General features: G+C 43.3%; 1 protein-coding gene and 1 long non-coding RNA gene across 10 annotated transcripts in view; one reads left to right on the top strand and one right to left on the bottom strand.

The window, feature by feature from the left end:
- The window catches only part of cux2b (cut-like homeobox 2b), a 285,814-nt gene that overhangs the window by 64,627 nt on the left and 205,105 nt on the right, over positions 1–16,082 (bottom strand). For all 9 annotated transcript variants that reach the window (XM_055655802.1, XM_055655796.1, XM_055655795.1 and 6 more), the window contains exon 5: positions 15,782–15,919. In XM_055655802.1, the coding sequence (XP_055511777.1) occupies positions 15,782–15,919 (138 nt within the window). The remainder of the gene's footprint in view (positions 1–15,781; positions 15,920–16,082) is intronic.
- On the top strand, positions 3,859–11,105 carry LOC129709429 (uncharacterized). The gene is made up of 3 exons (XR_008725507.1): positions 3,859–4,520; positions 5,900–5,959; positions 9,483–11,105. It is a non-coding gene; the product is annotated as an uncharacterized LOC129709429 (long non-coding RNA).

The raw sequence follows: 16,082 nt of genomic DNA, 5'->3' as shown, positions 1-16,082 counted from the left end.
GGTAGTCATGGAATTGCTAAGGATTAGAATTTCAGGACCAGCCCTGGTAAAGGAGTGTTTGTTTGACCACACTGCTCAGTGGAAGGTTAACACTATACCCATGGTTAATGTACCGCAGGGCCCCGATTTAAAATAGTTTGCATCAAAATTGATAACTTCTCAAAAATGATATTGCTCGGTCACAGAGACCCAGTCACTGCTACGCCTTTTACGACCTTTCCATTCAGGATGGCAGCAACATTAAAGTATCACACCTATGGTTAAATGTTGGAATAAATAACAAAATTCCTAATGCATCGACCGGCCTGTTACTAGGTTCTAACCAAGGAGTAACTTTTAAATATATTACAGTGCCTTTCTGAAAGAACGTACCAGCAGCAAGATTGAGGTAGAGTATTTGTACATTGTCCTTTTACATCCACAGAGCTGGGGTGAAATGAAACCATAGGAACGGGAATAGGTCATTGAACCCCTCCAGCTAGCACTGCTGCAGAATGCAGCCCAGTTGTCAGAATGAAAGGAAGGATTCCCCAGTAGTCTCCTAGACTCCTGAATTAACTGATTTCGGCCAAATCCAGCAGTGTTCCAAATGTGTAGGAAGGAACTGCAGATGCTGGTTTAAACTGAAGATAGACAACAGAAAGCTGGAGTAACTTAGCGGGACAGGCAGCACCTCTGGAGAGAAGGAATGGGCGACGTTTCGGGTCGAAACCCTTCTTCATACTGGTTAGGGATAAGGGAAACAAGAGATATAGATGATGATGGGGAGAGATAAAGAACAATGAATAAAAGATATGCAAAATGTAACGATGATAAAGAAAACAGAAGCCATTGTCACACCCTCCTCATAATAAAGGCTCCATGTTACCACTGATAATTCAGTCAGCCTCCAAAGCTGGCTGCTGGAAAGAAGATACACCATGCGTGAGTGGATATTACGGCAGGAAATTCCTGGCTGAAAGTTCATCTGGGAACAGACATAGTGGGGATACACCTCAAGGCCATAAAGCACAGCATCAGTCAGCATCCAGCAACCACCCAGAGCCAAGTGTTTAATGTTTAGGTTCCAGAAGAAACTGCAGATGCTGGTTTAAACCGAAGATACACACGGTATGCTGGAGGAACTCAGCGGAGCAGGCAACATCCCTGGAGAGAGGGAACGGCTGGCGTTTTGGGTCGAGACCCTTCTTCAGACTGAGAGTCAGGGGAACGACAGATACAGATGGTGATGTAGAGAGATATAGAACAAATGAATGAAAGATATGCAAAAAAAACCCCGATGATAAAGGAAACAGGCCAATGTTAGCTGTGGCAGACTTTGAAATGAAGAGTTACTATCTGGTAATGTGTACATAAAAATTACCCAGCCACACCCTTCCAAAAATATAATGGAGGAAGGTAGGAGGAAGAGCAAAGAGGTAAACACTTAGTACCCAGAATGAAAATAGACAATAGACAATCGGTGCAGGAGTAGGCTATTCGGCCCTTCGAGCCAGCACCGCCATTCAATGTGATAATAGCTGATCATCCAAATAAATGGTGAAAACGTTTGGAGGACAATATTGGGACAACTTTACAAAAAATTGCTTATTTTCTCTAGTTTCGTTTATTTTAGAGATACAGTGCAGAAACAAGCCCTTCGGCCCACCAAGTCCATGCCGACCAGCGATCCCCGGACATTTGTACTACCCTGCAGGCCAGGAACAATTTACAATTTTTACCAAAGCCATTTAACCTTTAAACCTACATGTCTTTGGAGTGCGGGATGAAGCCGGAGCACCCGGAGAAAACCCACGCGGTCACGGGGAGAACATACAAACTCCGTACCGTAGTCAGAATCGAACCCGGGTCTCTGGCGCTGTAAGGCAACAACTTTACCGCTGCACCACTATGCCGCTCTGAAGTGAAATTTAAATATTGAATAAAAATGCTGATGTGACATCACATCGTTTGATTATTTCATCGTGATCTGATCATTTGACGAGGACTTGTTTTTTTTACAGGTCTGTGCCCTTTGACTGCATTTGGGCTGTTCACACACTGCAAACACGTGGTCAACTTCAGCAGTGATCAGACTATAAATGCACACATTGCATGAGGATCTTTGTTGTATCCCTATTAAGCTGCAAGTGTGGCAGAGCTGTTTACACAAGCTAACACCAAATGGTTATTAGGCTTTGCAAAAACAGTGCAGAAGTTTACCCCCAAGAAACATAAAAACCCAGATGGTAACACTTCACATTAAAAGTCTGCTTACAAGGTACTAAATATTTAGCACTGCTGTAACAGTATTACATCCCATCCATAGAAAACAGCTGCTGCTTAGTAATGAAATAAGAACATCGCTATTTATTTGGATTTTAATACATCCGTAAAACAACTAATTAGATTCTGAGTATTAGGTAAGATTGTGTAACGTGGTATTAATTTGTAATAAATACTGGCTATGAATAAAAATGTCTTGTCATCTCGTTGAATGATTCTATTTTGATGTTTTATCCAGAGCCTCATTAAATTGACCTTATCATTATCTGACTAATAAAAACAATAAACATCCTGTGTTAATGGCAAATCTGACCAGTTGAGCCATTCTTTTGTTTTTCTACAATTGACCTGAGTTCGGGCAAAACAACATGAGCAAGGAACACTTCGAATTCTAATTGATGTTAATTGTTCATTGAAACTAGAGTGGAGGCTTTAATGGCAGAAATGGGTAGTTTCATTCGCTCGTGTGTCAGACGAGGTTCTGCCATCGCTTTGCCACAGTCAATCTCCGCCTTAAAAATATCCTCTGGCCGCCTCCACAGCCGTTTGTGGCAAAGAATTCCACAGATTCATCATCGTCTGGCTAAAGAAATTCCTTCTCATTCCTTTCTAAAGTTATGTCCTTTTATTCTGAGGCTATGACCTCTATTTCTAGACTTTCCCACCAGTGGAAACAGCCTCTCCATATCCACTCTATCTGGGCCATTTAGTAAACTAAAATGGATATTGGTGTGAATATATGGCGGGTAAAAGAAATGCAATTTTGCATTGTTTAAATAACCAACATTTAATGTAAATGAAAGGTATAGAAGTGTAGTATCTTTATATTTTATATTCTTGGTGTTTGTAATACTTGAGATATTTAACTTTTATACTTTGTATTTTAAAACTTTGCATGTTTGTGCTCTATGTGAAGGCCTTTGTCCCTTGTATTCTGGTTTGATTGTTTTTGGAAGAGATAATGGAGGCCCAAGATTCTCTTGCAGCCATTAACGTAACTCAGTGGTGACAATTATATGACCTTTGTAACTTTGTATCAAGCCCTAGCTAAGAGAAATAAGGAGCCCAAGAAGGGGAAGGCATGTGGTTTAATTAAAGGTGGATTATGGAATGGAAAATAACTGGGAAGGGGGTGAAAAGTAAATGCAAGTAATTGGTTATTGCTAAGGGAATGTTTGCAAGTGATTGGTTATCGATAAGGGAATGTCTGCAGGTGATTGGGTGTGGAAATGCACCGGGGGTGGGACATACATAAAAAGGGGCAGCTCTTGGTTTAGAGTGAACTCTCAAATGATTTACTCTTTGAGTGTTCCAGCCTCGATTTGCAAATAAAGGTTTGAACTTATTGAAGAATTCTCCGCGTCGCCTGAGTTAATTTTGAGTATCAGTAACCACGACAAAATTGGCGCAGCGAGCAGGGTCGGAAAGAGGCCTGTTCAATAAAAGACATCCTTGTTCTGTTGTCCCTCAGTGGCTCCCAGGGACAACAGGACAAGGATGGCCACCCGCAAAATGATAGGTGGTTTTCCGTTTCATTTGGACTAATAACCTTTTGTAAACGGGAAGCCACTGGGGAGACAGAAGCGTCTAGGTGGTCAGAGGGTCTCTCCGACCCAAAGAATCTGTCACTAAATTATTCTAGGAGGTGACCCGGAGGATTACTCGAGAAGACTGCGCAGTAGGGCAAGTAGAATATAATAATCTGAGAAAGTAGATTTTGTGTGAGAAGAATAAGAACTTGTAGAAAACCGCCCTTAGAAGGTAAAGGGGTCTGAATGAACAAGGCATCCTGTGGCTACTGCCCTTAAGAAGAATAAGGGGTCTGAACAGGCAGGATAAGAATGAGCCCTTGTGGATACCACCCTAAGAGGAGAAAGGGATCCGAATGGAAGGGAAAGGGCTGAGGCAGAAGAGGAAGAAGAGGCAGTATTGAATTCAGCAGTGAGAGTTAAACGAAGCAGAGCACCAGAGAGAAAAAAACAACAGACAAGATTAAGAAGAGAAAAGAGCATGAGGATCGAGGGTGTTCAAGATCTTTAAATCCCAGCCAACTTTTTACGTGATAAATCTTGTTGAGCCTCATGTGTTTTAAAATGTAGTGTGTGTCTCTTTAAGAAACTGCAATTGTATGGGGGCGGAGCCATGCACAGCTATCTTCTGCTCCTTTGTTCTTTGCAAATGTGTTAGTAATCTATGAAAATTAACTGTGCATTCTTTATTTTCTCTTAACCTTCAACAGAGGAGAGGTGAAAAATGTAGGTTGCTTTGTCTTATTGATGTTTTAAGTTTGTTTTCTTTCTATTTCGTATATTTTGAATTGAGTTCACAAGGAGGCTTGGATGCCACACTGCCCATGTGTTAGATGAGATTGGATAAGCTAATATATCATAAGAAAAGGAAAAAAGTGTTAATTTGGGAAATTGTTATTAGTATGTATTTATACTAGGAATTTGAAATTGTGAATATTGGGGAGATGGATTGGAAAAATTGAAAATAATTTAATTTCTTTTGCATTGCTAGATGGACCATGACCAAATTTTATGGCTTTTTTAGACAAGCTTTCTGGTTGAAAAAGGTCAATCAGATCAGAGAGGACTGAAAAGGGAACTAACTGACATTGGGATAGCCATGAACTGGCATAGAATAACAACATGGGACCTAATGTCCCTGATATTCCGCATATGTGACTATTTTTGTATAAAAGACCGCAGGATTTTTTGTAATTAAAGTGGTATTTTGGGGAACCAGAAGTATCACTGGATTCTTCTGGACTGTAACATCTCCGTCCACTCCTGTTTGATGTAAAAAGTAAAAGCTTGTATGTTTGAAAACCCCAAACCCCCGGTCCATGTCAACTCCCATCCCATAACCTCCACAAACTCAGTTTCTGGGCACCTATATCTGCAATAATCTAAAATGGCACATCAACGCAGACCACATCATCAAGAAAGGACAACAACGCCTATACTTCCTCAGGCAGCTCAAAAAGTTCAGAGTCCACAAACACCTCCTGGTCCGTTTCTATCAATCCATCATTGAAAGCATCATCACCTCCTCAATCACAGTCTGGTACAGAAACACTGACAGTCACTCACTACACAGATTACAGCGCATTGTTTCCAAGGCCTCCAGGATCATCAACTCCCCCCTCCCCTCAATCCATTCCATTTATCTCCAACGTACCTCAATACGGGCAATAAAGATCATCTCTGACCCCACCCATGCAGCAAACCACCATTTCCAGTCTCTCCCTTCAGGGAGGTGCCTCAGGTCACTTGCCACAAAATCCACCCGCTTTAAAAACAGTTTCTTCCCCTCAGCAATAAGAACACTCAATTCCCTCCAATAATCAGACAATACTAGGACTTTTGATGTATACAGTGCCTTGTCTATGGTCTTTGTTTGTTCTTTTGCACTATGTATTGTTGGTGAGATTTGTGATTTGTGATGTGGTATGGATGCACTTTATTACTGTGATCTGTGTTGTTATTAGTGTTAATGTGACTAAAGCAGTGTACCATCATGTACCAAACCCAAATACCACCAACCCTGGTCGTGTGGCAAATAAAGATTCAATCAATCAATCAAATCAATCATTTTACTTTAATTTGTTGTATTTTGTCTGTTTTTTAAGATGCAAACATTATTTGGCAAGCCAGCTGGGATTTCACTGGGACCATCAACCAACGACTAAGTGGCTACAGGTTCACTGGGATCAGACGGGGAGAGAAGAGTGCACTAGTCAGACCCTTTGAGACTGATCCCCCCCAAAGAAGATCCCGGGAACACTGAGGTCCTTCGTAGTAGGTTGATCTGGTTCCCTGCTGAAATTCTTAGAAATAGACAGTGTATAGGATAGTATAGTAACTACAGGAACGGGACAGAATAAGAGTATGGACAGTGACTGGACAGATTGATAAAGTGCACTGAACAAGATAATACAATGAGTAAGGTAACTGCAGGTAAATTACTAAGTAAAACGTTCCCTGTATCTAAAGAGGACATTATAAAGCACTCTGAGAAATGGGAAAAAAGAACGGAAAAATTGCTGACGAAGTGGCCCAAGGAAGGCCCTTTCAATATAAATATGTGTGATGAGATGGTAGTGTTAATTAAGAATTATAGGTCCAAAGATAAGTTGGAATCGCGAAAAAGAAGAGAGAAAAGGAGTTAGACGTACTTAAGCTGTTGAGAGCGGAAGGAGAGAGGTTGAGGAAAGTACACCAGGTGGTAAATATGACAAAGGAAGAGGGTGAGAGAACCGAAAAGTAGCATGAAAGCCAGGAACTTCAAAGGAAAAAATTCGATCTTATATCCAAGTTTGAGAGACCCTGGGCATCCCCTCCCTATCCAGGCCTGGACCGTACAAAGCAATGTCCCTTAGTAAAAGGAATAGTGGAGATAGAACGAGAGGTTGCCAGTTGGGATGATGAGAAGGAAATAATGGAATTAGAAGTGGATATCAGGAAGCTGCAGGACCTGAGGAACCAGAGGGCTTTTGAGGCATCCTATTCAGCACACAAGGGGGGAGCGAGGAAAGTGATAGACAGGACTAGAAACTGATCGACAAGTGGTCACTGAAAGGAGGGCAAGGCAGTGAGGAGGAAACAGAATCAGGAAGCGATGGGGGGGGATGCAAGGGATGAGGATTCAGTGGAAGATTTTAAAAGAAAGGTGAAGGAATCGCAAAGGAAGGCTAGAATTTCTGAGAAGCAAGAAATAGAGTTTAGAATGAGAAAGAAGGCACTCCAAGAAGAATTGGAATCGTATGACATACAGGTAGTAGAAGAGAAACAGGAACGGAGGGATAAAATGATTTATTTTTAAAAGAACGGGACAGACACATATCCTTTGGGGGACCCAGGACCTGGAAGGGCTAAAAATACCTTGCCAAATATCTATGATGGGGCAGGAAAATGGATGAGGGTCTTTGAGGAGGAGAACACGGGACAGTTGTTGGCTATGGGAGATTTGAAGGCACTGTTGGTGAATGATAGGAACCACTAAACTGACAGAACTCTTGAAGATGGCTGGTATTAAAAAAAATGGGGTGAGTAACGCAATGGTCAATGGTACGCCGTTTGACCCAGTTAGGCAGAGGGTATGGCAGGCACTCAGTCACTGTTGCCCGCTTAAGGGGGACCCCAATGCATTAAAGGGGAGATCCACGAGGGGGGGGGGGGGTGGACAGAGAATCCAGCAGTCTATCTGGAGAACCAGCTGAAAAAGTGGAGACTAGTATATGATCTGCGAGCGGTAAATGAGGTGGTGAGAGATTGGCCAGTGGTAGTCCCAAATCCACATACACTGCTGACTCATGTTCCAACACAGGCAACTTACTTTTCAGTAGTAGATCTTTGTTCGGTATTTTTTAGTGTGCCCCTAGCAGAGCAATGTCAGTATTTGTTTACTTTGACCTATAGGGGTACTCAATACACCTATGCCAGAATGCCACAGGGATTCAAACACACGCCCCATGTCTTAAATCAGATATTAAAGGCAGATTTGGAAGGCTGACCCTTAGAAAGTACATTAATACAATATGTGGATGACGCTCTTGGGAATGGCAGGATACAGTTCAGACTGGATTGGAGAGTATGCTGAAATTGTGACACCATTAAGGAAAATAATGAAGGAAGCAGGACATACAAACCTGAGAAATGTTGTGCAATGGAATAATGAGGCGGAAACTGCTTTTAACACTATTACGAAGCAGCCAGAACAGTGTCTGGATGCCGATCAGCTGTTATTGCACCTCAGGTAAGTTTGGATCTGGAACTCACAGAGGAGGACATAAATGAAATGCAAGGTGAGGCAACCTTAGCAGAGCAAACAATGTGGAGACAAAGGGGAGCTAAGCAGAACTTGGAGGGCATGTGGACTAACGAGGGATTGCCGGTAGCACCCACACCATTGCTGACCATTCTTATTTCAGAAGTGCATGGGTTAGACCATTGCGCAAGGGGGAAGTAATAAGAAAGGTAAACAAGGATGGGTTTTGGTCACCCTATTTACAGGCTTCGATAGACCACATTTTGTCACAGTGTGAGCTATGTGCTCAAAGCAATGTTAGAAAGGGAATAACAACGCCTATAGATCACATGCCTGTGCCCGAAAGGCCATCTAGGCACCTGGTGATTGACTATGTGGATATGATAAAGGCGGTAAGCGGGAAAAGGTACATGGGCTATTAGTGATTGATAGATTTAGCAGGTGGGTGGAGGCAGTACCTTCCAAAGATTTAGGTGCCGGGACTGTAGTAAAGTTTCTCACGAATGAAGTAATCCCAAGGTTTGGTAAACCTACAGAAATTCACTCGGACAACGGATCAGCTATAATCCAGATGTGGGTGTGTGTACAGTCACAGGGCATGGTGGAAAGAATTAATGGGATGTTGAAGGCTAAGCTAAATAAGAGCAGTGCAACTACAAAGTTGAATTGGATCGATGCCCTGCCATTGGCACTGATGAGCTGTCGCATGCAAACTAATCAAATAACTCCTTTGACACCATACAAGCTGCTCACTGGCAGACCCATGCCGGCGCCAAAATGGAGAGGTCCCTACAACGGATCAAGTTTGGAGCAGTTAGAGGTAGAACGTAAGCAGTATATCCAACAGTTAACTATCATACACGTCCATTCATGCACAGGAAAAGCAAAAGAACCCGGAGGAAGGACCCATTAAACTCGGAGACAAGGTTTGTGTACGAGCCTTCCGAAGGAAGTGGAATGAGCAAAGAAGGGAAGGCTAGGGCCCAACCCACTGTTGTTCAGATAGAAGGTTGATCCACATGGTGCCACATCAGTCATTGCAAGGGCTGTCCCACAGTTACGGCTCAATAATAACCCTGACGTAAGTGAACAGGAGGGCAAAGACGAAAGGGGAGAGCAGAGCTTTAGCCAGATAGTAAGTGACGTTTTTTGGAGACACTATTGACTCTGAGGCTGTTGTAAATGAGGTCAGAAAAAGTGTGTCCTGTTTGGGGAACACTTTTGCACCTTCATGCCTAACAACACTTCCTTCACTAAAGCAATGGATAAGTTGAAGAATTGGAGAAAAGAGCTTAAGCAGAATGCGGGTTTTGAACATCCATTCTTTGATTGGCTGGAAAATATGTTAGGAGGTTGGGGAGCATGGTTGGCTTAGTTGGGGGTGACTATTGGAGCTGCGCTGCTGGTGCTTACTGTTGCGTTATGTTGTGTTTTACCCTCTTAAGTTTCTCCTAGTAAGAGCCACTGCAAAGCAGCTTTCATTGCTCCAGGAAAAGGGCGAATTTGTTCTCCTAGAGGAGCAGACCCTGCTGATAGAACACGACGATGACATGCAAAACACATCAGAGGAATATTGGACAAAAGTCTATAAGGATAGCTGGGTCTTTTTTCCCGCCCCAGCATAATGGGGGTGGGGTTTTGGCCCAGTTACCCAGGATTCCAGAGAAAGAACGCTGTGAGGCTGAACATTACAAATATGAGGACCATGCTTTTAGGGGCTAGTTGTAATTTGATTCAACGCCGATATGTGCAGCTTGTGGTTTTATTTTTCTGTGAGACCTGTTGGGTCTCAAAGGGGGGAATTGTATAGAAGTGTAGTATCTTTATATTTTATATTCTTTCTTGGTGTTTGTAATACTTGAGATATTTAACTTTTATACTTTGTATTTTAAATCTTTGGAAACTTTGCATGTTTGTGCTCTATGAGAAGGCCTTTATCCCTTGTATTCTGGTTTGATTGTTTTTGTAAGAGATAATGGAGGCCCAAAATTCTCTTGAGGCCATTCACGTAAATCAGTGGTGACAGTTATATGACCTTTGTAACTCTGTATCAAGCCCTAGCTAAGAGAAATAAGGGACCCAAGAAAGGGGGAAGACTTGTGGTTTAAATAAGGGTGGATTGTCCGGAATGGAAAATAACTGGGAAGGAGGAGAAAAGTAAATGCAAGTGATTAGTTATCGATAAGCGAATGTCTGCAAGTGATTGGGTATGGAAATGCACCGGGGGTGGGACATACAGAGTTAAACATGCCATAAAAAGGGGCAGCTCTTGGTTTGGAGTGAACTCCCAAGTGATTTACTCTCGATTTGCAAATAAAGGTTTGAACTTCTTGAAGAATTCTCCGCGTCGCCCGAGTTAATTTTGAGTATCAGTAACCATGACAAAGGGAGATCCGAGAGACTTTCAGAAAATTGACACCGAATGCCCCCAGGTCTCCAGCACTGACAAAAACTAAACATGATTACGAGCGGATTGAGCTGTCAAATACATAAAGCCACAAGTCATAACTCTACTTAAAGACAACTACTATTATTGGTTTGCTGCTGTCTGATCATAATATGAACAGAAACTAGATGCTTCATAAATGTATTAGTGCTTCCCATACATCACTATAAATGTGTGTGGTTTGAATAAAACATCTTCCACGTGGCAGATTGTCTAAAGCATTTGCACAGTCAATCTGATCCTCAGAGACAGAGGTTGTGCAGCACTGGTTGAGAATATCCATGACTGTTATCATGACCTCTGAAATAATTGACAAATAGCATAAATTCAGATGAAGAAGAGACTCATCGTTGGCCTTTGTCCACTCATCTGCTAATTAAAACCCCCCTCACCTGTATTCACCTATCGCCAGAGATAGACACAAAATGCAGATGTAACTCAAAGGGTCAGGCAGCAACTCTGGAGAAAATGAATAGGTGACATTTTGGGCCAAAACCCTTCTTCAAACCAGAAACATCACCTATTCCTTTTCTCCAGAGTTGCTGGCTGACCCACTGAGTCACAGCAGCATTTTGTGTCTATCTTTGGTTTAAAAACAGCATCTGCAGTTCCTCGTGCTCCCATTGGCTCCCAGTTTTCCCAAGCTCCATATTGCAGCTAATATCCCAGTTCCCGTCCCACCAGCAAGGTAGATCCACCGGAGCGGGAAGCACACAAGGAGATAGGAGGAGTGCGACACTGTGGAATTTCTTGAGGTCCAAAGTTGAAAGTGTTTAAAAGGAAAAGGATATCAACCATCTTCCCAGGAATAACCAGCAATGGGCAAGCTTCCAATCATGACAAATTACAAACATACAGTTACTTTTAGAATGGGACAACTTAAATTCACTCAGCTGATACCACTTCCAGATTAGGCACAGATGCACAGCAAAGCTCTCTCACTTCTGCCCCCAAAATATGTTTTAAATTCATTCTATGACCAGGGTCCAGGGCACAGCAACTGTCATATTTCATTCCCGCACAAATCTTGGTTGGTACCATCTTCAAATCCGCGGCACACTGCGCGCACTTAGTAAAGGACAGCAACCTACATGAGGTGGAATTCAGGACCATTTTTTCAGGACTGAAGCTGTCCTATTAATATTGTGCATATTTCCCGACATATCAGCAAAAATGCTCTCCTGGATTTAAACTTGGGTTGCACAGTGGCGCAGCTGGTAGAGCTGCTGCCTCACCAGCGCCAAAATCCCAGGTTCCATCCTGACCTCAACTGCTCTCTGTGAGGAGTTTGCACATTCTTCCTGTGACCGTGTGGATTTCCTCCAGGTGTACCAGTTTCCTCCCACATCCCAAAGACGTGCAGGTTTGCTGGTTACCTGCCCTCTGTGTCCAGGGAGTGGATGAGAAAGTGTGATAACATAGCACTAGTGTGAATGGGTGAACATTGGTCGGCATGTGCTGAGTGGGCCAAAGAGCCTGTTTCTACTCCGTGTCTTTCAACGGTCTATCCCACAGCACCAGCTCCATGTGAATGTTACTTTATTAACAAAAGATGCTTTTAGTTTTATTCAGCTTTAGAGATACAATGTGGAAACAGGCCCTTTGGCCGACCGAGTCCGCGCCGACCAATGGCCAATCACCTACACACGAGGGACAATTTACAGAAGCCAATTTAACCTACAACCTGACCATCTTTACAATGTGGGAGGAAACCGGAGCACCCAGAGAAAACCCACGCGATCACAGGGAGAACATGCAAATTGTACAGATAGCACCCGTAGTCAGGATGGACATGGCATTCATTGTAAGACAGCAACTCCACTTTGCCACACTTTCGATTCATGTAGTGACAGAGGAGGAAATAAATTCAGCTCTGTTGTTGGTTTAGCATGTTCATATTATCTCAGTGAGGCAATGCTATCTTTTCATTCTTCAAAAAATATTTATGTGCTGCATAATTGATGAGCTGTAGAATCCACGTTCAATCAGTGCTTTAATAGCTCGGCACATTTATGATAATAAATTTATTGATACAATAATTACCTTGAATTGACATATAAATACGATTACTAATTAAAGTGAAATCCACTAAAGAGATAGCTTCACAGGAATTAGCTTCCATGCAGAGAGCAGCAGCGGAGCTGGCACTCTATGCTTCTGCTCAACATTAAAACAAACTCCATAGATCATCTGTCATTGAGCAGATTGGCCATAATAAGGAGAACTAAGAAAATCAAGGCCATCATGTTAAAAAGATAGCACTTTTACAACCATCATCTTCTCAGGCAGTCTACTGGGGACGACTAGCTTTTATAGTGATCACGAGCAGGACGTGTATGTCAGGGATGGATCCCCATGTGGAATGATTTGCCAGATTCTCACTTCAACTGTCTGCATGGATCCAGACCTCTCCTCAGCCTGGTATGTCCTCAGGACATAGGTTTAAGGTGAGGGGGGGGAAGATTTAATAAGAACCTGAGGAGTAACATTTTCACACAAAGGATCGTGGCTGTACAGAACGAGCTGCCGGAGCGACAGTTAGTTGGGGCAGGTGATATCGCATTGTTTAGGAAACATTTACACAGGTACATGGATAGGATAGGTTTAGAGGGGTATGGGCCAAATGCAGGCAGGCAAGTCTAATGTAGATGGGAAATGTTGGAGAGTGTGGGCAAGTTGCGTGTGTTTCCACACTGTGACGATGGAAGGCTGTGATTCTGGTTTGCAAAGAGGGGACAAGGCAGAACAACAGAACTAAGGCCTATTTGGCACGATTAAACATTTCAGAAAAGAGGCTTTGAAGGGACCATAAGAAATGTTTTACATGATCATCTCAATCTTAGAATCATCAATCAGCACTTGATACGACTGCTGTTAAAGAGGGTTCAAGTTCAACTTCAAGTTCACATTTATTGTCATTGCACCAATTGCTACAGTGAAATGTGTGGTCACCACACAGCCATACGAACAAAAAAGAACACAGAACGCGATAGACTTTAACATAAACATCCCCACACAGCGGAATCTAAGTTTCCCACAGTGAGGGAAGGTACCAAAGTTCAGTCATCCTCCTCTTGTTGTTCACCCGTGGTCGGGTCCTCCCGAGCCCCCCCGCAGTCGCCGCTATGGGAAGCCCGATGTTCAGGTCCTGTCACAGGGATGATGGAACTCTGACGTCGGAACGGAAGAACATTCTCAACGGCTTGGACTTCCGAATCGGCCACTTCCTACCGGAGACCGCGGCTCCCGAAGTCCACAGGCCGAGCTGGGCGGAGATTCACACTGGCGGCCCTCGGCAAAGGGATCACAGGACTCCGCGATGATGAAGTCAGCATCGCCCGCGGCTGGGAGCTCCGCAAACCACAGCTCCACGATGTTGAAGCAGCAGGCCACAGCTCCACGATGTTGAACTCCAGGGCTTCAAATCCCAGGTAAGGCATCGCCCACTCCGCGATGAATCCAATGCTGCACCGCCGCTGAAGGGGGGGGTGGGGGAGATGGGTCTTGGAGAATAGTTGCATCCTCGCCAGGAAGTGACTGAGTAATGGGTTTCCCCCTTCCCCCCCCCCCCCCCCCCCCCCAATAAAAACACTAAGAAACCTCCAAAACAGACTAAAAATAACAAAAAGATGAAAAAACAGACAGACTGGAGGAAGAGGCTGCCATCACACGGCACCCCTAATGGTTTTAATACTAAGTCCTACTAATGTTTAATGTCCAACTAAGGGAATACAAGGAACTGCAGATGCTGATTTATACAAAAATACAGAAGAAGGGATTTGACTCAAAACATCTTCTCTCCATGGCCTCCAGAGATCCCGTCTGACCCGATGAGTTACTCTAGCAGACCAGAAATGTCACCTACCCATGTTCTCCAAAAATGCTGCTGTTCCACTGAATTACTCCAGCATTTGTGTCATTTTTTATGACTTACTAATTTGATTGATTATTTTGACGGTACTCCCATGTTAGTTTGTATTTTCATAAAACATTTGATAAGACACCTTATTTGATTAGTAGGAAGCCGCTCCAATTGGTATAGAATTGGCTGTGTACCTGAAGCTACTAAGATGTTTCCACTGGTTTTGAATCTGTTTGGGAGTCTGTGTAACAGGGTTGTTAATCTTTACCATCTGCATCAACATGTTGGACAAAGGTGAGGGATGGGAAGGAAGGAACTGCAGACGCTAGTTTAAACCGAAGATATGACATAAAATGCTGGAGTAACTCAACGGGACAGGCAGCATCTCTGGAGAGAAGGAATGGGTAACATTTCAGGTCAAGACCCGTCTTCAGACTGCACTACAGGCCCCTCGGAAGTCGTGCCGACCAGCGATTGCCCCATATGTTAACACTATCCTACACACGAGGGAGAATTTACAATTTTACCAAAGTCAATTAACCTGCAAACCTGTACATCTTTGCAATGTGGAAGGAAACCGGAGCACCCAGAGAAAACCCACGCGGTCATGGAAGAACTTACATACTCCACACAGACAGCACTCAAGGTCAGGATCGAACCCGGGTCTCTGACGCTGTAAGGCAGGAACTCCACTGCTGCGCCACAGTGTCGCCCTGCCAGTGCTGGGCGGAACAAAATGACCTCCAAATACACAAGAGTGGTACATTGTGTCCCCTGAACCATAGCTAGAGAGAAGCCTTGGAAAAGTTGCTGATTGCAAATGATTTCACCATCATCAGCACAGAATCTCTATGACCAACACTTGGCGTGAACTTTCACTCGAGGTTGTGAATTGGCTTGTCCATGGAAACTGCTAGCTGGCCTTCTGTGATGGCACATCTTACCTGATGACTTCAGCAACCGCACACAGCGATCAATCGTTGGGGAAACAATACATTGTAAACTGATGGCGGCAATGGGGCAGCACGGTGATGTAGAGTTGCTGCCTTTCAACACCAGAGACCCGAGTTCAATCCTGACTATGGGTGCTGTCTGTACAGAGTTTGCACGTTCATGGGTGACCACCAAGATCTTCGGTTCCTCCAAAGATGTACAGGTTTGTAGGTTAAGTGGCTTTGGTAAAAATTGTAAATTGTCCGTAATGTGAAGGATAGTGCTAGTACATGTGATGATCACTGGTCAGAGCAGACCCAGTGAGTTGAAGGGCCTGTTTCCACATTGTATCTCCAAACTAAATCAAACTGATGCTTCTAGAATTTCTTACAATACAGAAACAGTTTAACCATTTGCAATATATTTAAAAAGGTGAAAATTCTGCAGATGGTTCAGTATTTGTTTCATGCAAGTTTAAGATTCCCCTGAAAGTTACCATTTACCTTCACGGCTGAGCAGGTCGCATTGTTTTCTGCAACGTTTGAAGATCTCCTTCTCTACTTGAGCCTCTGGTTCATTGTGTTGCAGCTGTAGCAGCTTCTCCTCCAGGTTTCGAGCTACTTCGAGAGAAGGAGCAGGGTCTGCAAAGAATCGTTAGAGAAAGGTCACAATGGAGCGAGCTAGCAGTTATAAGAATTATACCAATATTGAGATAGTTGCAATAAAGGAGATTTGAAAAGACAAACCCAGCTCGTCAGTCTTCAGTAAAATAAGGCAAAATGATTGAAAGACTATTTTATAAAT

Source organism: Leucoraja erinacea, chromosome 25 (assembly GCF_028641065.1).
Source record: "Leucoraja erinacea ecotype New England chromosome 25, Leri_hhj_1, whole genome shotgun sequence".
Lineage (NCBI taxonomy): Eukaryota > Metazoa > Chordata > Chondrichthyes > Rajiformes > Rajidae > Leucoraja > Leucoraja erinaceus.
This window is presented reverse-complemented; position numbering and strand designations above follow the sequence as displayed.